The sequence below is a fragment of the Falco cherrug genome, chromosome 1 (genome assembly GCF_023634085.1).
Source record: "Falco cherrug isolate bFalChe1 chromosome 1, bFalChe1.pri, whole genome shotgun sequence".
Classification (NCBI taxonomy): Eukaryota; Metazoa; Chordata; class Aves; order Falconiformes; family Falconidae; genus Falco; species Falco cherrug.
Window position 1 is genome coordinate 44,792,589 of NC_073697.1, and position 23,352 is coordinate 44,815,940.

Sequence of the window (23,352 nt, forward strand, 5' to 3'; positions counted from 1 at the left end):
CTGGCTGGTATAGCCGGTGCAACTGCCTGAAAGTCAATATTTAGATCCCTGATTTTCCATGAGAATTGAGACCTAGTTTCTGTGGGAGTTTGGAGCAAAAACTTTTATGGGAGAGATATTACCTTTTGTGACATGACAGTGGAGAACTGCACTTTTACTTAATTGGGAAAGAGGGAAGCAGAGGGTGGGGAGCATCCTTTCCTTTAAGATGCTGGATAAAGCCTCTTTGTAATTATTAGATCCCACTGCTTGACAGGAGAGTGTTTCTTCATGTACGAAATGTATCGGAGGGCAGTTCTGACCAATCTGCTAGCTACCATATCTGTAATGGCCACATTGTGTGTCCTGGTCTGTAACATGATCAAGAGCTGCAGAAGTCAGAAGTGATTTAGAGTACACAGTTTGAGAAACCTTTGGGGACCCATTAGCGTTGTCTCAGAAGGGCTGACTGAGCATGCTACTTTTGAAAGTAGCTTCCTTTAAAGGATTTCCATTTGGGATCCAAAATCAAAGATCTCACGGCTGAGCTATGTTACATCAATAAAAAGGAACAACAAATGGCTTTCTTAAACCATATGATAGAGTGCCACTGATCACAGTATTTTGTGAACTGTTCTGTCATGGTGTGATGTATCTTTCATTCTTAAGTCTTTGAGAATCTGTTTTTCCCAAATCATGAAAAACCCAGTGCTGTTTGAGCTACCATCCAGATAGCTGTTTCTAGTTTATCTCTCTTGTTGGCTCTTTCATTGGTGTCTCCAAGAAGCAGACAATAGCCAGTGAACACCCAAGGCAGCAGAACCAAACAATAAATTTATACAGAGAGACTAGGCTGGGAGAGACAATAACAAACAGTTCCCAGGAGAGGAAATGAACTGCACAAACAAAAAGGGTGGATGAAATTAAGTTTCCACCATCAACATTAACGTCAGCTGGTTTCCCTTTGAGTCTTTAATACTGTCTGACACCTCCAAACTGGGTGGCTGTTTCAGGCTAGGCATGGCACGCAGGCCCTGGCTGTAAGGATATTGCTTTTAGGATATTTGTGTTCATGTGGTGGCAGAAGCAATTTCCTCCTTCACTGAGGCCTGTGCTCAAAGCACAAAGCAAATGTTTTTGCTCTTAGCAGGGCCTGCCTGCAGCCAGGCGTGATACTGCACCTGCGTGCAAACACCCGCTTGTTGCCATGAGTAATTCCCCAGTGTTACTCTACTTCTCAGAAGACCTGTCAGTCACCAGGAGGTCAGTCCTAAATGACTGCCACGTGTCCCCCACCTAATCCTGTGCCTAAATTAGTCATAAATGCACTCTGTTCTTAATGATCTTAAGTGGATTACCGAGGTGGCCAGACACTGGGGGTTTCTCCAGTGGGGAGCATCGGTCAAGTGCAAGGAGTGGAATGGCAGCCTGTTGTGTTTATAATTTGCTGTACTCTTTAAACACACTTGCTAGGTAACACCCTGTCAGCTGGGGTTTTGGAGTGGTTTCCCCACCTCTCTGGGAAAGCTGAGGAAGGGACAACCTACATTCAAAGGTGTAGCCCACAGGTGGGTGTCCCTGCTTTTTATGTGTGTGTGAGTCCCTGCACATGGTGCTAGTGTCTCGCCTCGATTACTTATGCTTCACATAGATCTTATTTGCAAAGCTTTTATGTGCGTTGCCACAATGGCTCTCTTTTTTCCCTTGCTAGGTCTCTCAGCTACTTCATTTACACTTGTATTTGGACCAGGAAAAAGGGCAGGTAATCTGCTGAGTGCTTATACTAATGCCTAACTAACATCTGCCTCTACATTAGACTAGTTTGAACTGTTTTCAGCTGAGATTGGGCTGAGGCCAGACGCTGTCTGCTCTATTTCCAGTGGGTAGATCCTGCGTGCTGAGCTTTAAAAGCCTGTCTTTGATCTCATCAGCAGAATGCCTTCCAAGTCCTCCTCTGGCAATCAGAGAGACTCCAGCAACCAGGCAGGGAGCTTTGTATGTGGAAAACCCACTTAACTCAGGTTGTTGCTACTGCATTAGCCAAGCTGCTGTGTTTGCTGTTGTTTTCTCGCTAACGGGTAAAGGGAGCCTCTCTCCCACCGCTGTAATCCCATTAGGGTGGTTGGGGTTGCAGTTGAGCTAGTGAGGCCGGGCCTTGGCTCAGAAGTGAAGATGCACTTCTGCAAGCACTTTCTGATAGGTGTGGTTGGGGAAGTCCTGTGGACACCATAGTGATAACTGACATCCTAGGAACATGCACTACACCTTGTAGTGAGTATCTGAAGGATGGAGGCTGTAACATGCATGCAGACATGTCTGCTAGCGTGGAGGGGAGCTGCTAACTAAAGTTACAGCAAAAAGATAGGAGAACATTAACAGGTTTAGTATTGTGCTGGAAGTGTGGTGAGCGTGACTTAATGTTCTCTTGCCTGGCCTTTAACTACTGATCTTAGGATGCATAAGGCCAGAAGATGCCATCCTGTATTAACACTGATCATATTAAAAGCTTCTCTTTTATGACTTGACGTTTATTGGTTCCTGATTTATGTCACTTCACCATGCTGTGTTATAGTTTCCACAGCTGTAAAATGGGGTTTGTACATATTAGACATGTTTTGAAGCCTGAATAATGTCTACAGAATTATTTTGGATTGTCAGACTGAAGGTATGAGAAAATCTAGACACTGTTATTTGTTTATATTCTGATCCTATTTAGTGGAACTGTTATATAAATTGCAGATTTTTACATTATGTTCCTAGGTTGTTGTTTTTTTTTTTACCCAGACCCTATGTAAAGCTACCTACATATGTGGAGTATTTTTAATGAATAATTCAATTGGATGTAGACCCAGTTTTTCCAGACTCCTGAATCATCTCCCTCTAGAAAGTTTTACTTCAAATGTGAATGCAGAGATTAATTATAGAGAGGTAAAGTAAGACAATTCCAGATATTCCAGCTATTTCTGAAGGAATGCCTTTGACAGTGCCTGTCACAATACTGACTTCAGTTTTTGGAAAGATTTGATCCTTCCAAGCAAATACTGGTTGCATCAGTGTTTGTGCTCTGGGCCCACAGTTATGTTCATTTCTGGAGATGACGATGTCTGCAACGTTTAGAGGAAGGTACCTGAAGAAGTCTGCTTTCAGCTTGTGCCATACCTTCACCTATGTGGTGAACTTTCCTACAGGCAAGAAGATCAGATGAATTTGGGAGCAGGTACACTTACAGGGAGCAGGGAACAGAGAGACACCTGCTCCTAGTTGTTGCCACCGAAACCTCACCATCTAGTGAAACCACTGTCTATGGGATCAGAAGTGCTATGCTTATGGGGACAGTCTGTGTCCTAGGAGAAGCTGGATGAGGTAGAAGTCAAGTCTGGGCAGGTAGTCTTGTGCCTAGGGAGAGTAAGGTGCAGTCTTCCAGCACCACTTAATGCTTGTGTCCTCTACCAGGGGATGAAGTCCCCAAAATACAGGTCCCACGCTGCCAGCACAATCATCCTGACAGGTCACTTGGTGTTCAGTGATGGGAGAGGGAGAGGTGATGTCATCCATAGTCCCACAGCCCTCCCAGTCCCCATTTTCAAAAGCTTGTATAATAACATAATGCTGTTTTGCTGTTGACACAGTCAAATATCACCCCAGCTACTGTCGTGATATTACTGCTGTCGCATTCTCTAGGATAAAACTAGCCCAGATCTGTGTGGACATGCTGCAAACGTGCCTCTGGCCTGCAGCGTGGACATAGATAGCTTCGGGACCTGGATCTTCTCTCTGTGCAGACACACTCTGTGCTGAAATTCCTGGGACATCTCCCATGTCTGTAGCAGTTGGAAGAGCATCTGTGTGCTCACGGCCAAGACAGTAAACAACTATCCCCGAAACAGCTGCTCTTCATCTTCCATATAACTGTTTCAACCAAACACTGCCCAAGATGTGTGCTGTGCTAAATATATTCTGTTGTGAAATAAAGCTATTAACTTGTTTTTTCTTTTGTTAATATGTGATAAGTCTTATTGTGGAATAATAAGCATTACAGCTGGATAAAATCTTTATTGCTAAAACAGATAGCTACAGCAGTGCAGACCCTCACAGTGCTGGCTTTGCAAATGTTTGTAATTTCATATACAGCAGCTGCTTATCTGACAGGGAAATTAAGGTTGGTAGCAACATTTGCCGTTTTACTCTGAAACCATCCTGATTCTGTTGTAATCATCTTTGATTATCACACTTTCTGTCATGTTTCTATCTGGGGTCAGGTAGAAATGTGGCAACTGGGAAAGAATTGTGTTATGTTGTATCCTACGAGCAATTTCATCAAGTCTATCTCTACACAGACTGAAGGTGCAAAACTTTGAAGGAAAGTAAATGGGAGGGAAGTCCGCAGGCTTTCCTGCGTGTTCAGTTTCCTCACTTGGCCTAAACCTTTGCTATTCCTGCCATTTCTGAGGTTTGGACAAACTGCTGGAATGGTAGGAACAGTAATATTTTGCTGTTATCTATGTGATAAGCAGCCTTTATCTTTGATGTTATAAATTCAGGTTAAATTAAAGCAAAAATCAAGAAAAGGCAATTTTAAAATTTCTTTCCTGGAGAAAATCAAAGTTGTTTTAGCACAGCTGCTGTGGCTGTTTAAGGCTGTGGTTGTGTACTATATGCTGATGTTACAGACCCACAAGATGACAAGCACATACCAGGCCCTTGTTGTTTTATAGCTTTCTCTGAGGCCTTTGATCATTATATGCCACTATATCACAAGTTGCAATGCAAGAATATTAACATATCTTCTTCATTTTCAATGCAAAAGGGCGCATTAGTGTCATCATCCCTGCCAAGTTGGTCTGACACATGAATCTTGTCTCTAATCTGACTCATGTTCGCATACATAAATCGCTTGGTGGAATGAAATGGTATTTGGGTAGCTGCTGAGCAGAGCTGCTGGGAGGAGGTTAAAAGCTTGAGCACTGCTGACACTTGAGCTGGTGGTGTGGGAGCAATACAGGACTCAGGTTACAGCAGCTTGTCGATTGCTAACCCTCCAGCTTTGCTGGTCCAGGCATTCTGCAACAGCAAAATACTGTTTAGTCTGATTGCTCTCGCTAGGGGTCTGTCTGTTGTAGTCAGGCTGCAGGGTAGGGTGTCCTGTGTTAGCTTTAAATCAGCTGCTGAGAATAGGATAGTGGTGCAGGAATTCAGTGCAAGCTACAAAACCCATCCAGAACTCTGCTGCTCTGAGCTCTGGGCAGCTGAGATCACCCCCAGCTAACCAGCCATGCAAGGAGATTTCAGTATACCAGCCCAGTAACAGCTGGAGCCATGAACTGCAGAATAAATGTACATTAGACTGGCCAAAGAGGAACAACTTGAGATGCCACTTGAAGTGAGAACGTCTCCCAGGAGTGGCTCAGCCACAGGAGTACCCAAAATTCAGACATCAACTCTTGTGGCAGGTTGGAGAATGCAATAGCATAGGTGAGATTTTTACAGAACTCCTAGGACTCCACTGCCAAATATATAAAATCAGCAAAATAAAATGTCTTGGTATACAAGAAAAAAAGCCCCATCCATTTAAAATACTTCAGAAGGTGGAACAGGGTAATGGAAAAGAGCAAAGTAAGTCTGTAAGAAGAACATGGTGGGTGTGTGGACACTTCTGTGTAGCAGTCTGCAGAAAAGCAAAATGCTGTCAAACACAGCAGACGTAGAAAGATCTTAAGAAACCACATGTTCAGTAAAATTAATAAAAAAATTCCAGTGCATCTTCCTGGCTAGCTCTACCAGATGACTCTGTCCTACCAAGGACAGTTCAATTTTATTTTTCTCAGATGATGCATACTTCTACTGATGATGCTCAGGGACGCAGCATTGAAGACTTTATCGTCGTGTGCTGTTTGCTTCTTGCTGATGCAAAAAAGTGCTGTAGTCCAGGATGGATAGCTTGCCCATGGTTAAACTGATATGCTCTGGAGCTGAGAAGGAAATCTGAACTCGTTATATACGTATAAAAAGCTTCAGGATGAAAAGTTGCGAGATTACTGATCTAGCAGTTCTCTTCAATGTAGAAAGTGCAGACCGTCACAGTGGCTGTAGTTATAAGCACCTGCTGCCTTGTCTACTTACAGTCCCTAAAAGTAAAGTGATAAGGCATTTAGATGGGGTAGAAGCAGTGATTTTCCATGACTCTGCATGCAAAATTTCTGAAGTGGTGTTGGTAAATCAATACTTGCGGGTAAATTAATGCATTGTCTTCACAATGTATCAATGCCAATGCACTAGGGGGACAGGTAGTGTTGCCAAATTGCTTTAGCAAGGAGTGGTGCAGTCTTGCCTTTGATCATAGATGGTCAGGATGAGTCCTTTCTCTGTGCCAGGCCAGCACCAGAGCACTCTCCACTGGCCCCTCACCTGCACCCTGGTTTTGTGCGCAGGATACTCAAATCTGCAGCCCGGAAGGGAGCACGACGTATGCTGGTCCAGCCCCAGCCTAGAGCACTCTGGCAGCATTCAGGCTATGCTTCCACTTATGTACTTTACACATCTAAATGAAACTGGTGTGTGAATTACTAGGATGTGCCTTCTCTGTTTTGTTAAACAGGGCAATATTTATTGTTGTGTGCCATCTTTCTGATTTTACCTCAGTCGAAACTTCCATTGAATTTTTCCCAATTTATACTAGCAGAAATAATTTTATAATCAGGCTCTATGTATTTATTTCAGTATTTTTTTCAAGACTGTGAATGCTATGAAGTGTCTTTCAGACCCTCCCCCCAACAAAATATTAAAACCTAAATGCACTTTTTATCAGCTATGCTATTTATATTCTGAATGTCACTTAACGTAACCAACAGAGAAGGATAGCTAGGTTCTGTATTGACTGTATTTTCTGGCATTCTTACGTCATGGCAATGGTGGTGTAGTATGAGGTTACAGAATTCAGAAAGAGGTATAATTATAGTCAACTTTTTGGTGGGATATAGTTTTGACGAAAGATGTCTTTTAACCAACCCATCCTTTACAAAGAACAGCAACATTCTTTTCACCAAGGAATACGTTTGTTGCCTGATTGAGAACTAGTCTAAAAAGAAAGAAAAATGTTGTGTTACTTTATTTCTTCCTTAAGCTGCAAGAAAAAAAAAGCACTGGAATATTTCTTTGCATTTAGTAATAACTTTTTATTTAAATTTTCAAATTTTCTGTGCTCTGGAAATTCTGTGTATGACTGAGAACAGCAAGGTAAATATCATCATAGATAATTAACTTTAAAAGGGAGTTATTTTGATGCAGACCATTTAATTGTGTTTCTGAAACCAAGCACCTATTTGACTCAGATCCTAGTGAAGAAAAGTACCTACCAGAAAGATACAACATCCTGCGACTTTAGATGTGGCCAAGGCTGCCCTAAGCCCAAATGACTGCATTGAAGAATCAGAGATGCTTGTTGTCAAAAGTTTGAATGACTTTGTATATAGAACCACTCCAAAAGAAAGAGTAAAGAGAGGGAAATGATGCTTTTAACAACTCATTTTTTGTCCTCTCTAGGTTACTGGACCAGGCAATTTTGTCTCTTCCTGTTGTCCTGATGGATTTCAATGAGCAAGGGAGACAAAAGTCATAAAATACACTGTTGAATCTAACTTTTATGTGTGTTATTTGCTTGCTTGTTTAACTAGGGACAGGGGGCCCTGTCTGAAAGATTGAGGAGCTTTAGCATGCAGGATCTCTCGACGATTCGTGGAGACAGCAGCAGCACTGTTCCTCCTTCAGTCACTGTACGAACAAGTAGCAAACAGAGCCAGCCAAAAACATCCAGAAGTGCATCGGAAGGCACTGGCAGCTCAGGTAAGTGCCAGCATTATTTGCAGTGTTGTGTTGTCTGGAATATCACACAGTTGAATGAAGTCATGCAGTCGGCAGGAATATATAGAAACAGACACTGCAGGCAGCACATACCAGAATTCACAGGACACAGACATGCTGTTGAGTCTCTTGGCACTTAAGAGAGAAAACGTATCATCGTTTGATGGTTACTATTCCTGGCTGGTACTAAGAACGGGACTTGAGTGTATGAGGGAGCCAGCATCAATCCTTGCAACTTGAGCTGAAAAGTTAGGTTCTGGCATGAGAGCTGCAAGCCATGGTGGGTTTTCAATGAGAGGAGCTAATGGAAGTGTGAAAAGAGGGGATAAGAATGCACAATAGTGGGCAAGGCTCATTATTATGATCAAAGCCCTGGTATGGTGATACAGTCTCTCTCTCTTATGCCAACTAAACATAAATGTGAGTTCTAATGGGTATCTGGTTTGAATTAAGTCCACTTGTGTTTCTTATAAACTGTACAGTAGCTGTTACAACATTTGACAGTTTTAGTTCCAGAACTTTATCACTGATGAAGCCTACTGAGAAATAAAACCCATATAAAGCAGTCCTGGAAGCAAAGACCCAGATCTGACAGCTGTTTATGATATGAGGGATGTCTGCATAAGCAGTGTTACAGAAAACAAGTCTCTCTGAAGGGCAATGGTTTGTTTTCAAATTCTGAAAGAACAAAGGGAAGAAACACCATGGTGGGAATAAGATCCATTTCTGAGGATTTAGTTACAAAAATTTATTTCTACCTTCGTTAAAAAAATCTTAGTGAGCCCAGATCTAAAACATTTAATTTGAGGTAGCTTTGCAGATTAGATCTCAAAAATTGAGACATGGAAGGATATCCCAAGCAGGGGGTTCCAGATGGCTTCCAGGATTCCTGAACACTACCAAAGATCATGCAATTCTACTGCTGTGACGAGAAGCCACAGAGAGTTCCAGGCACGTTGCACTTGGTAGCTTGTGAAACATATGCTGGCAAGATTGAAATTTAGCAGTTTCAGGTGGTTTGTGTTGAGGTCTGTGCAAACATTCACTATGTTTCAAGCCCATGTAGATTGCTACTCCTTCTAGTTTGCTGTACCTTTGGAATGTACTGGAAACGTGTTGTCCTTTCTAAGGAGTATCCTTCAAGCCCTTTACAAATTCTGAGAATTATAGCTCACAGACTTCTCTGTTGTTTGGGTTTTTTTAATATCATCTGTTGAATAAATTTTCTTTACAGGTAAACTGAAATAGCTAATGTTGGTGCACAGTGGTTTTATTCTGATGTTTATGTAAGGTCTTGTATACACTTCTCTTGAAGTAATTAATCTGAAAGTTAAGTGTTCAAACACAAAATATAACACTCTTACTAAAAAAAAAATAATTAAATTTTTAGACCAAAATAACCAGTGGCACAAATAAAGTTTAATTCAGTTATCTTAATTCTATGTTATGTAGAGCAGCCTTTGTAGTTTTTTACTTAAGGCAGTGAACTCAGCTTACCTGGCCACAAACCCCTATCTTAGCACACAGAAGTTTTTGATTTAGATCTGGTTTTGTATCAATACTGTATAAGGATCTCTCAGAATGAATCTCTGGAAAATTGATTTGTTCATAAACTTTTCAAACTGAGCCTAGAGTTTATCACAAAATTTTGGATCTGAGTAATTTGAGATCTTGTTTTTAGTTCTTCTTTTAATGAGAATAACACAAATTTGCAAAAGCTTCCAAGATCTTTATCTGTCCTATCTCACTTAGTGATTTTCTAATCACTAAGGTCCCTAATCTAGCCCCTTCTTCCCCTGAAGACAGTATGGAGAGGCACCTCCAGAGGGTGATTTCACTCACAGGTGGTGGCATCATGTTGTGAGGAAAACTATGGCCACAGTTTTGCTCTCACTTTAATCAGATTAGGTGAAAGATATGGTCCTGGTCTTTCCAGTCCTTGTGCTTTTTTTGTGCGGGCACAATTATATATGTCATCAGAATCTCTAGAAGGGCAAATTGATCAAAGTCGTAAGTATCATGTGTTTGTGTGTGTATGTATGGAAGAGTGTGATCTATCAGCCAGGATGTATCACATCTTGAGGGCCGTATTCGGGGTGAGGCAACACTGCTCTAGGCACACCAAGCCCAGACATGGTGCCATCACTCCACCTTCTGTATTTGTTTAGTTGCAGTGTTGCACATAAGCAAGGGGCAGACAGAATTTGCTGTCTATTCTTATGCTGTATATACACGTAATACATACATATATGAGTATGTGCATGAGCGATCACTACAGAACAGCTGACACACAGCTTTTTTTCCTGTCCCAAAGCCCTCAGATAACACAAATGTCCATGTCAGCAGTCCCCACTGCCTCACAGAAACATCAAACTTCTCTTTATATTCCTGCTTTAGAGATAACGGGACATAGTTGGTCTGACACCAGATGGAGTCAGCAAAAATACCCCAGACTGTTTGACATGAGGATGACTCGGCCAAAGACCTCACCTTTCTTGTAAAGGTCTTCCTAACCAGCTGTTAGAAAGCCCGACAGCAGTAGCTGGGATACATGAAACAACTTCAGAATATTAGTAGAGAGCCTGGCTGGGGCTGCAAACGTTTACAGAGACTTTTAGGGAGAGCTTGAAGGAACAGGTCCTGTGTCTGCAGAACAAGCAGTGTGGTGGTTAGGAGGCAAGGCTATGAGTTAGGACACATGAATTCATACCCTACTTTATTGCAAAATACTGTTATGACCTGGAGCATACCTTTGGTCCTCAGTGTGTCTGTAAAACTGAACAAATTGTACCTCCCATGCCCAGGTTGTGAAAGCCATATGTGGTAGAAGATGCATGTGTACTTTAAGGTCAATACCTTAGAAGATTTCTTCTGTGGCTTTCCTGTACACCTTACTTCAGTGATTATAATATGCAAAATATCTGTGGAAAAGTCATGTCTATGGATTGATCCCAGTTTTGCAAGAAGGCTTCTCTGCGTGTAGTAACAGTGCTCTATCTTGCCACTACCTCTGAGAACTTTCTGGACAATGAAATGTCCTTTTTTACATTTTCCTTTCTTTTACTCAGTCCTTTGTTTCCCAACCCTGGCATCTGAGAAGTTGCATGTGGGAGTGCTGGGATCTTGATGACTTGCTGATCTGGGTACCAGTCTTACAGCCCTTCTGCCATTTGTTCATTCAGGTGCTTCCACCCCCACCCATTTCCCTGCATCCTCGATCCATACCAGTCTATTACAGTTCTCTGCAAGTGCAGCTCTCGGAGTCACTGCCTGAATTTACAACTGATCAGTGACTGTGGCAGGGACAAGAACCTGAAGCGTTACTGACTGGATGTGTTGAGGAGTGCTGCTGCAAGTGGGGTTTTCCTGAGGAAGGGGGCATCGCTAGGCCACAGCCAGCCTTACAAGCGGAAAAGCCAAGTGCTGCTGTAGCAACTGTAACCCTTTTCACTTTGGGACTGGCATCCCTGTGCCTGGGAGCGTGTGTGAGCATCGCTCAGTCATATGGGGGTCACAGTCTTTGATGGAAGAGTACATACACAGATTGCCAAAGGGAGTGCTTTTATAGCTTCCTTTATTTCTCTGGTATGGCTGTCGGGGATGTACAAAGGCCGAAGAATTAGTTTTGTGTCTAGCACAGGCTCTTCATTTTCTCAACAGGAGAGATAGCCACATGGAAGAGAGAATAGCAGCCTTGTGATAACACGATGTCAAATGCTACCCTCAGGTGATGAAACAACCTAGCTATGGTCACTCAGGCTGTCTACTAGTAATGAGCTGTGTACTCGGGAAGAAATCTGAGTTTGATCCAGATTAAAAATATTTCCTGTACTGTTTTTGAGGGATTATTTTTAACTCAGACCAATTTGTTGATCTGCGTTCCTGGAAGCCTCCAAAATAACTGTTTTGGAAGACCTTTGTGGAGATATGTTATGAGATCAAGAGGCCAGGAATGGGAAGCTCTTCAAGCCAGCTTTGCTACTGAACAAATGGTACATGAAAGCACACCCTAGCTTACAACAGTGAGGCAAAGACAAGAGATGGCTCTTTAGGTTAAGGTTACAGGAGTTTAGGTGGGTCCCATTCCCTGAACAATGAAAACACAACCAGTTCTGGCGTGGAACTTGGTGTTGTTAGTTCCAGTCCTGTTGTGTGACTGTGAGCAGATATGACATCTGAAAGAAAGTGATTTGGAAAGACAGGGGGATGGAGAGAGGTTTGTTGTCTTCCCTGCACAGATGACACTGCTGAAACCCCCCCACTCCTTCTGTGAGCACCAGGAGTGGTTCAGCTTCTGGTTTCACATCTCTCAGGTATGTTTCCAAGCCCACTGAAACCCATGAAAAGACTCTCCTGACACTGGTGGGCTTTGGCTGTGGCCAAAAGCTAGCTGCAGGACCACGCTGTACTCAGGCTACATTGAATGACTGCTCAGCTTGTTTCGTTTCCATTGTTGTTATTTTTATGTGACTGATGCTGGGTAGATGGATTTGTGACTCTCTGAATCTCCTCTTGACACAAAGCACCGTGTGAAGTGCTTGGCATTTACTTAGTAACGACTGCATGCAGACACAGCAAAGGTTTATTTTTGCCTGCTGAAGAGTGTCTTATGAGGCCAAGAAATAGAATATGCAAGAGCTGCCTTTGAGACAAGGGAATTATTCCTTCTTTTCCTTGACCTTTTGCTGCTTATTTTTTTACCTCTACCTTTTGCTGTCTTTGCTGCCTTTCAGTGGTGTCTACTACACATTGAGCAGTCTCGCTTATGTGGATGGCCTTCCACAGGAGCCGGACTGCTGAGTGTGTAATGGGGCTCCAGTTATATTCATGCCCATACCACAGAAAGACCCTTCTCCTCTTCCTCACACCCAGTCAAAAGCTACATGCAGACAACACGAAGGGGCAAAGGCTGCTTTTGCCATGATTTGTGTGTGGCTGCTAACACCACCACCCCTCTCTCCATTACATGAGGCATTGCCACCGCTCCAGTGAAGCATGTGCACACCTTCCTTTGACACACACTGAGGAAACATGATGATCAGCCTTCCTCCATGTAGCAGGCCCACCACCTGTCTTCTTTATCTGATCTCTTGCTTTGGTCTTAGTTCAGCATTTCTCATTTTAGTGTCCTGGCACCCTGATGATAGCCTGTGATATTTTAGCTTCAATGCCTGTTCCAACCTGTGCTTCTTCCATAGGCAGAACTGTCTCTTTCCTTTGGGAACTGTAAATGTCATGTGCTACTCATAGTTATGGAAAACTGGAGGCTCCAGAGCAACATTTCCAAATATTTTTCAAGGCAATCCTGTTGTTCTGGCAAATGTCCAGTAACAATCTACATACAGATGTGACTATCAATGGAGTGTGTGGGGGTGTGTGTGGCTTTTGCACTTCTTAACCTTACAGTATTGCCTTAAAAACATCCTGGACTGTGCAGATAAAACTTGTTCACTTTGTGATGGCTGGTGAGTGACACATGTGACTTGAGGAGTGCGATATTGACCACTGTGTCACATAGCTCAATCCCATAGCTGATGCAAACATGTCTCACAGTTGTTGATGTCAGTAGAAGCCTCCAGCGTGGGCTGGGTACTGGAGGGCAGCCTTGCTTTTGTGTAAGTCAGTGGGACATATTTCAGCAGCAGGAGATTTGTGTTGCATCACAGAATGGTCAATGTCCAGAGCTGACGCTGTCTGGGATAGAGAATCACATATTACAGAACCACCCTCCGTAATGCCCAGACCCAGTGCCCTTTCTGCTTAAGCTTATCCCAGGCAGAGAACATTCTCAGATGGAATGATTTCAAAGCAGAAATGCCCAGTGTGCTTTCTGATATTCTCCACTGTTATATGCAGGAGCGAGTCAAGGCCGTTTCTTGGTTTCGCGCTCAAGTGCTGAAGGCTTTGTAGGACAGAACAAAGGTAGGGGAATATCAGCATTCGGAATATATCTGCGTAGTTCAGTCCCCACCAAGCAGAAAAACTCCAGAAAGATGCGTGAGAACAACATGTATGGATATGTTGTATGAGCTCTCAGAAAATAAACTGTCATAAATCTGTGATCAGCTACCATCTGTGTAAAATCAGAGGCTCAGCCTACAGCAGTCCTCTTGACACTGGTTGAGACTCATCTCTTTTATACGAAGGCCATAGTTTCATGGCAGCATCCAGCTGATGTGAACCAGCACTCCTCTTGAAAGGGTATGACCCAACTGCTTGCTTCTGCCCCATACCGTTCTTTCCCTTGGACATGTTTAAATCTTACTTACATATGCTGATCCCAGTCAGGGAACAGGTTCAAGTTAAATGTGGTTCCTTGCTTCCAGGTTGCTCTTGACCTGGGTCAGACCCTCAAGCCAGTAGAGAGCAGCAGCACAGAGATCAGCGGTGGGACAAGGAAGGTGGAGGCCAGAGTGTGAGGGGCAATGGGACATCAGCTTTCAGCAGCAGAACTAGTTTATGCTTTTTTAAAATGACTGTGAAACTATGGAAGAACTTTCAGTGTCTACACTGCAGATTAATTATGACTAAAGATATCACACAAACCTCAAATCTTTTTTTTGTTCAAAAGCTTTTTTTATCTGGAGCCATTGATGCCACTTGAGGGGTTAAATTAGAAGGCTTAAACTGGAAATTATTGGAAGGCTCTTTCCTGGAACACAAGTTATCCACAAGATGAAGCTGTAAAGGTCACACTTTTATGAACAGCTGTGTATCACCTGCATTTGCATTGGAGGATGCAAAGCAGTTCCCTTGGTTGCTTTCGTTCTTACAGTAATTCCACCAAAATATAATTCCTGTGGGATTTCTAAGCACATTCCTGTGGGACTTCTAAGCACATTCCTGATTTAGGAAGATCAGGAATCTGTGGATAGTTTTCCTTCAGAAGCTGTGTGAATGGCTGCGCCAGTGGTTGTAGAAGTCAAAATCTACTGAAAAAACCCCAGGCATGTAGCAATACAAGCCCCAGTATTGCACCCCGTGTTTATTATCATACAGCCTTTTGCACTGTGTTGCTTATCCACACTCTCGGGTCCCTCTGGTCAGGAGTTATTTCTGTTTAGTGATCTGAGAACAGAGTCAGGGAGCTGTACGTAATCCCAGCCTTAACACTCATTAGGCACATAGCCTGGGGTGAGGCACGTTCTGGAGTCTACTCTGTGCTGGTGAATAGAGACAATCATCTCTCTGTGCACACGAGGGCCTTGAAGTCCACCTCAAATTGATGCCAAGTGGTTTTTTTTGAGAGTTAATAGCTTAGCCTGATGAGTTCCTAATGCTCAGCTCCTCTTTCAGTGTGCACGTGTTGCTCAGTATGCCGACTCCTCAGAGGTGAGTGTTGGATTTCCTGTGCCCTGATACCCACGCATCCCTTTCAGGCATGGCTGTGTTCCCCAGCCTGGCTTGCTCCTGCTGCTCTTCTTGCTCACTGGGTTTCCTAACACCAGGGGAACAAAACAGGGGAAAGCCAGGCTGTGAGTGAGTTTGTGAGCTGTGTGTGTGCTGATGGCAAGTGTTGTGGTGCTTCTCACCTTACTGACATATGTTACCCAAGGCTGGGGAGCGTTTCTCTGGAGAAAAACCTAAGTCCTTTGTGTTCTAGAGGATGTGCCACGGTCCTTGCTGCACCAGTCTAACTCCTCTACCCCATATCCCCCAGTGCTAGTGTAAAACCACTGGGAACACAGCAAGAGCAAGCCTTCCTCAGTCCCAGCCCGGTTTTGTTCTGTTCCCTAAGGACTGGCACATGTTTCTCTGTTAGTGGAGAGGCATTTGTGTTTGGGATGAGCAGAGCGTATAGCAAAGCCTGGTAGCAGACCCTGGTATGACAAAATAGGTTTGAACAGACTCTTGCCTGCTGCAGTCTGCGCTAGAGCTGTTTTTGAAATATGTCCCCGCTGTTCCCAGCATTTACTGTGTTTACAAACTTAGGAGTGTAGTCAACAGTTTAGCTGCCAGTGGTCTTTTCAGTGCTGCACCAGTTAGCTTGGTTGCTAAGATCTGAGCTGTACTGCATTTTGTCCCAGTGGCAGACGAGAGGAGGGGGAGACCTCTGATTTGGGCATGCCAGAGGATGAGGCTGCCAAGCAGCTTGTCTGGGGAGAAAGAATAAATCCAGACTGGCAGCATCTCATGTTAGTGGATGCAAAAGACCTTCAGAATTCCTTCTCATCTCATGTGCTTCTTGTTTGTTTTGCCCACTGTAATCAACCTGGGGACAGCAGCAAAGGGATGAAAGATCACAGTGCTGCCACCATGCTGCAATGATCCGTGCCATCCTGCTGCCTTGCACCTGATGTGCCATGCAGCCCTGAGCAGCATTAGTGCTTGGAGGCTGATGATCCCAGCCTCACACAGGCTCCTTGCACACTGCGTAGGTGGCAAACCAAGCCCCATATTGGGTTTGTCACTCTTCCTGTTGTCCTTTTCTGGTTCTTTGCACTGGCACATTTGGGATGAGTGTGCTGCTGTGCAGGAGAATGAAGCCTGTTTAAGGTGCTATCTGTTTAAGCAGTCATGAAACACGTGCATTCTCAGTGCATTTTATTAGCACCCTTCTAATTTTAGCCTAATCAATTTTATGGATTTGACTTCAAAGTGTTATTTATAAAAAGAATCACTAAATCCTTGAGAGCTTAATAGTCATGAGTTAATCTTTGGAAAGTCATTTAATGATGCTAAAGCAGTAATCAATCCAATATGTTTACAAATTGGGCCCAAAGTCATGTTGATCTGGTTTAAATTGCGTTCCCTGTCTTTCAGGTTGGCTTGTCTTACTTTTTTCCCTGACATAATCCAGTCCCTTAGACCATGTCAATAGGGTTATGCTGAGGCTTTATCTCATAGACGGTTCATTCTGTCTCCACAGGCTGCCCTTTCTCTGTCTCCAAGGCAATAGATGCATTAATGCACTCTCAGACAATGGCCTCCCGTTTAAAATGCTCCTTTGTAAGTCCAGATTTGGTAGCTTAGAGAGCTGACTACGTAATGTGAACACTTTTTTTTTTTTCCAATGCCAAAAAAAGCAGGGGCAAGAAAGAAGCTAAGTTTGTTTAGCTAGGACTGAGTTGTCCTCAACTATTGGCACTCATCTTCCCTTGCTGCAGACTTTTGCATAGCCAGTTTCAGAGTACAATTATTAACAGTACCCATTTCCAAAGAGTAATAATCTCGATGGGCAGATAGTCAAGCCTTACCTCCAGCAGGAGTATTAAAGGCTGGTTTAGAGCCACGGTGCAGCCTTTTTGGCAGGAGCAGTTGGCTTAATGCTCTTGCAGGTGAAAATTGTTTCTTTCACAGGCTGACTCACAGAAAGCCCCACAGCTCTTAGGAGAGCACAGGCTGGTGGGAGCGGAAGTCTGCCCATCTTGCTCCCTAGATGATACCCTGAGAGAAGGTTTCACAAGGATGTGGCCTGCTGGTGCCGTGGAGTGTGCATTTAGGCAGAGACTGAAGGCCAGGCTGGGTGCAGCATGAGCTCCCCCTGCACTGCAGCGGATCTGTCACTGTCAGCGGTGGTGGGCTCCTCTGCTGCTGAAGCTGTTTGTTTCACAGAAGAGCTCTTTCTTGCCCAGTTGGCTCACTCCAGCCAGCCTTACAGTCTGCACATGACAAAGCATTGACACAATTCAGGACATTCCTCCTCCTTGGCTCTGGGCAGCTTCACTAACTACAAGTGTGTCCCACTATATATACTCTAGCATGTCATCTTTTCTGTGCCAGCTCTTCTTACTCTTGTTCAGTGGCAGGCCTTCACTGGCAAAGCTCCTTCCAAGTCTTTATACAAGTTTCTGATTTATCTCTTCTATGTTCACGTCCTGTTGAAAGTCAAGCTGCAGCATTAAGGAACAATGATACAATTACGTAAGAGCTCTTTTTTCCCTTCAGGAAGGACAGAGTGAAAATCTCCAGAGATCTCTGTTTGTCTTTTGGCACTGTCTGGTAGATGCTTAAACTCTGGGCAATATTAAACAATCTTGCTTGGAACTGGCTTTTAAGAAGTAACAAATATTATGTTTGGTGGTATTCTCTCAACTAACGTCTCTTAGGTGCTGTTGCAAAGACCTGTGGCAGGGTTGAGAGGTGTAAACAATTTTAATCCTTGCATAGAATAAATATATCTAGCAGACACTGAAGAATCATTTGTATATCAGGAGAACTATTGTGGCTGCATGTACTTGAGGGAGAATTTAATACTAAAATACTGATCGGGAGCCTTAGGCAATATAAGAAATGTGCAAGGAAAATAGCGACGAATGGGACTGGTTTTTGAGTGTGCACTCCATAGTGGTGACTGGTAGAGTAACCTGTGCCTTAAAAACTGCAGGTCGGCAGTGGCTGATGGTCAACCTAGCTGACATGTTCAGTCAGCCGTCCGCAAGGTGTTGCAGCATAAAGCCAGCCCCTGGAGTTTTCCCAATAAAAAAACGTTAGATCTCTTGCTACATGTGATTGGCACCCTGAACAGAAGGTGACAGGTCACACACAATCAGCAGTATGGCTCAGCAAGGACCTTAATGGGACATTCACCTAATTGTGTTTTAAACAAATCACCTTATTGATATATTAGATGTATTCAGCTCCTTCTTTGTGGTATGTTACTAATTGCACATGAGATTATTACAGTGGAAAGTTCTCCTAAAAAACTAATTGACTTTGCATCAAGGAGGCTGTTCACATATCTCTGAAACTAATTCAGTTAAGTGGTGTAGGTTGTTTCATTTTTGTTCTTAGCCAGTTTCACTTCCAGCTCTTGTTCTGGGGATTTTTTTTTTACATTTTTTTCATTGAACTTAAAGAACAAATGACAACTTTCTGTTGCTCTAGGCATTTTGTTCCTTAAAACTTCCCTTTACTAAATGTTGAATCAAATTTTTACAGGGATGATTTGCATCACTTTGCAGTGGTACCTCTCAGTGGCAGTTTGGGAGTTTGTCTGGGTATTTAAAAATACTTTCATACTTATTTTCGTTATTTCAGGGAAGGAAATATTTTCATAGAAGATCAGTAGGTTCTTTAAGTATATTTGCATTTTAACAACAGAAAGTTAAAACATTAATTGTTGTTTAATAAATTCCAGTTGAACCACAGATATTATGAAAGCAAAGATGAAGATTTCTGTGTTCTGAAACAATGTTCCTTCCCCCTCTACACCCAAATGTTTTCCCCTAACAGTTTATTCTTTCCTTTTCTCTATGTAAATATTATGGGATGCTGATGTAAGTGTTACAGATTGCATGAGTTTTGTTCTGAGGTGTTTGGAATAGACTGGCACTTAACAACTTAATCATTTGTGGGATGTGTTTTCATTAACGGATGACTTTGTTGATATGATTAGACTTGTTTGCTTTGGTTGCACTTGACTCCAGCTTTGGAAAGGCTGTCTGCCTCTGTTTTGTGGCTCCAGGCAGTGTGTGCTGGTGGAGTTGGCTGCTCCTAACTTCTTGGTTTGGCAATGAAAACTGTTGGGGAAGTACATGACTTTGGTCAATGTCTTTTGGAAATGATGGCAAATTTATCTTTGTTGCAGGGACAAGAAGCTGATCACCATCGTATAATAAATATATTTTCTCGTTCTCCTATTAAGTTGTGTGCAAACCTCTTTATGTGAATTATCCCCTGGAAAGGCTTAGCTTTGGAGTGACTTTATCTTCCTTTACAATAATACAATACTTTGTTCCTGGCTTGTGCAGTCTGTGACTGTGGTTTTCCCCATTGCTCCCAAGGAATTACAGTGGTGGGAGGAAGAAGTATTGTGCCCAGCAAAATAAGGGGAGCCCAGCTTCTCTCAAAGGTATTGGGGTGCCTGATTCTCACTGTAACTGTACCTAAGTGCCCACATTTTTCAGAGAATCTAGATCAAAGTCATTTGCTCATCTGTATTTAGAGTGGGCCAGGTCCTGACCCTGTTGTACTCATGAAAATCCGTAGGAATTACTCCAGATTTACACAGCAGCATAGACCAGAGTCTGAATCAAAGCAATTGCTAAAAAAACCCAGCATGCTACTGAATCCCATTTGTTGCTGTAGAAAGAGTTTTGCAAGTGAGATTTCTTAGCCCTTGTTGAATCATAGAGATTAAAGACGATGACAGTCTGGCCCTATATTCCCTTGTCTATCCTGGTTTTTTTCCTGTTGTGTATTTAATAGCTTAGATCCCAACTCTGCAGAACACTTGGATGTCTACTTTAACTTGAAATAAGCCCAGCTTCAGGGCTTCCCACGCAATGTGTTATATTGTTTCCCTTTGAATGAATTAGAATAGAATTATAGGAACTGGAGTTAAGGGGTCCATTTCCTTAGACTGTTTACAGTCAGATTCTGTCTTGCCTTAGTGAAGAGAGGAGTGTAATCTGGTCTGGATGCTGAAAAGACGTTTGCAGGAGGCAGCTGCAGCTTTCATCCTGGCACACCAGTGGATTTCCCGCTTCTGCAGCGATTCTGCCCCTCCATGCAGAAGTGTGGAACCATAACCATAACAGGTGGAGACCTTCGAAACACAGCTTGCTCTGAGATGAGGAGTGAGAGTCTCCCAAAGATGAGAGAGCCAGGAGAGTTGTCTGGTATGTGGTCCGTGCTACCTCCTGGCTGTGACAGTCTCTGGGGCTGTCAGCTGCTTCCCTGGAGCAGCACACACTGCTGGCTCTGCCACTCTGGGGACATCTGATAGTGGCCTGAGGGCCCCACAGCCTCATACCCTAAAGATGGCTGTTAGAAACACACAGGAGGTCACCTGAGGCCAAGTGCTGTCCTCAAGAAGCATGTGCCAGTTGTGACATGTTTTGCTCCTCAGTCTTTACCTTCACCAGAAACAAACCTTGGTGTCCCAGAACCCATCCATTCTCACTAATTCCTCACATGTGTGCTTATTATTCTGGTTAGTCCCTTGTTTTACATTTTCTCCTGCAGAGGAATCACTCCCTTGGTGGAGGAAAAGTAGGTTTTTATCCTGTCATCACCCTATTCAGAAAAAACCAACAAACTTCAGAGTTGGTGCTCACGCAGCAGCCAGCCCTTGGAGATGAGTTGCCTCCAGTCCCACAACAGTGTGATGCTTCCACAAACATGGGACAAAGTCTGGCACTCTAGATCAGCACAAGGTTGGGATTGCCCACAATACAGATGTCCTCCCTGAGGCAGGATGGGCAGGGAGTCCTCCCTTCTTGCTCCTGCTCTTAAAGAAAGGGCCCTGTGTATTCAAGATCTGCTGTCATCAATGGTCAGAAATGTAGTGGAGAGGCCTGGGATAAATCCACTTCTTCCCCTTTTCCAGTTCAGTGAGGCTGAAGCAAAAGTGGTTCCCATTTGGCTGGTTTTCAGTGCTTCGTTCACAATGAGATGAGGCAGGGGAGAAGAGGGTGTCAGCCCAACTTCCGGTGGAGTTTAGATCTTTCTGCCGTGGGTTTCAAAGCAGTATGCGTTAGCTTGGAGGCTGAGCTCTCTTTATCTTCATGGAAGCAGCTCCAGGACATGGATGTGGCGCTCAGGCTGGTGGAAAGAATGAAAGAGGCTGCAGGAGGCTGTGCCTCTGCTGTGCCTGCCACGGAGACAGACGACACGGGTGGCAGAGCTGCCTGTCTTTCTCCCAGTACCCAGTTTCAGAGAGAGAAGAAGAATGCAAAAAGCAATGTACTCTGTTATCAGGGCTGAGAGTTCCTTCTGTCTCCTTTTGCAGCAGAATAGCTGCTGGCTGTAGATGAACGGGAGCAGGGCACATTTACCTGATCCTGTATGCTCTCGGCTTCAGCAGTGTCTCTGCACTCTGGTCACTGAGTACTCTAATTCTGGTTCTCCAACACCCCTCCATCCTGTCCCATTCAAGGTCCTCTTTTCCCTGGGGAAAGCCCTTGTCTCCTTGCAGCAGCACATGGCTGGAGGTGTGTTGGGCTGCTATGCAAACCTCAGTGAGGCAGTTGAAAGTAGACCTGACCTATTTTTACTGTCTGGAAACAAACTCCCTGAAGTCCAACCTGCAGTCCACATCTGAGGGACCTCTGGAGAAGAGGACAGCTGGGAGCAGTCATTTGAATTGGTGTTGGGGGCAGTACTTGGCCTCCAGGCTGCAGATTTGGGCGTGCTTGGTTCAGGCTTTGCTGAACAAACAGCATTTAAAACAAACTTGACTCCATTATTTCTTGGCTTAGAGTGGCACCAAGGGCCGGCTTCCACATCCAAGATGACCTAAGCTAGGCTCCTCCTGGGTAGCTCACTTCCCAAGTGGAAGGTTAAGATAGTAATTAAAATAAAATGTTCCTGTAGTGTTTTGCCATGTGGTCTAGAGAACATTCAGTTCTCCCCACAGTGTAGTCTTAATGCTGTGGTCATACATAGAAAAAACCCAATTCAGCATTATCCTGGGCCTTTCTGCAACGTAACTGTCAGCATTTTCCATACAGCTGGGAAAAAAGTCAACTTCCAGCTCTTCCTGGAAACCTGCGATGGTGTCTTCCAGCCTGCCCACGCAAATGATGATAAAGGGGTAGAAACAGGGGGTCAGTGGCCCGGGGATGGTGCTCACCGCTCTCTTGAGCAGCAGCCATATCCTGTGGGCTGAGAGCGTTCAGCTGCTGACTTTAATTTGGCACTGGAGAGAGCCCCGGTGACCTGCTCATGACTCGTGGTGTTGCTGTGGCCAAAGCACTTCCCCTTTGTCTCTCTTACCCATCTGAAAGAGCTGTTGGAGAATTCAGTTCTTTTGTGCTTTAAGAATCTAAATGGATTAATAAGTATTAGATGTTTAAGAATCCTCTTTGGCTTTAGACTTTGGGTTTTAGTCTTTGGTCCAGCAGTCTTACAGTCAGACTGAGACAAGAGGCATGGAGCATTATTTCTATGTATGTTCATACAACAGTCTAAATATAGAGCCAAATAATTGTGATTAATGCTATCTAAACAGCAAGCACTTCCACTCCTGACATGTTTCAGAATGAAAAGAGCCTAACTATCAGTGAAACAGAGAAAGCTCCAGCCCTGCTGGTAAGAAACTGTCTGTGGAGATGCAGGAAGCTTGGTCAAGCTGGGTGTCTTCTTCTGTACCTCTTGCTTTGGACTGTCCATTAAAAATACCATCTTGCTTCACTGTCTGGATTGAAGGCAGCAAATGGGTTGTGTTGTGCAACATGACCAGCCCCACAAAGATGATGCTGTCAGTTACAAGGGTAAGAACCACCAAGCAGGCGTTAGTGGTCTGTAGTCATGGGGCCATAATCTGCCTTCAGATCCATCAGTGGAGTTAATGCTCCGTAAGATTTACTCCAGATGACAGAAAAGAGACTTTTTCCCTGCTCTGGTCTTCAAGCAACACACCTTGCTCAGGGTCCATTCAATGGTTCGTGAGGCTTTTGGTTAACTTCAGTGGATCTCAGGCTGTGCTTGGCTTGAGCTCTCTCAGCTTCAAGTTTATTAGTGCTGCTGTGCTTCATATTTCTGCATCCTAGGCAGCTCTCTATACTGACCAGAGGGCTTCAACATTGATTTGGTGACTTCTCAAAGACACTCCTGGAAGCAGTAGATGCA

The 23,352-nt window shown here is 43.8% G+C and overlaps 1 protein-coding gene across 13 annotated transcripts in view; it reads left to right on the top strand.

Moving 5' to 3' along the window:
- Window positions 1-23,352, top strand: part of REEP1 (receptor accessory protein 1) — a 70,511-nt gene that overhangs the window by 40,277 nt on the left and 6,882 nt on the right. For 3 of the 13 annotated variants that reach the window (XM_055711010.1, XM_055711008.1, XM_055711022.1), the window contains exons 6-7: window positions 1,691-1,741; window positions 7,650-7,818. In XM_055711010.1, the coding sequence (XP_055566985.1) occupies window positions 1,691-1,741; window positions 7,650-7,818 (220 nt within the window). Of the gene's footprint in view, window positions 1-1,690; window positions 1,742-7,649; window positions 7,819-11,018; window positions 14,654-15,132; window positions 15,169-19,366; window positions 19,419-23,352 lie in introns of those variants that run through there. The other 10 variants (XM_055710992.1, XM_055710981.1, XM_055710999.1 and 7 more) reach the window with 10 other exon arrangements.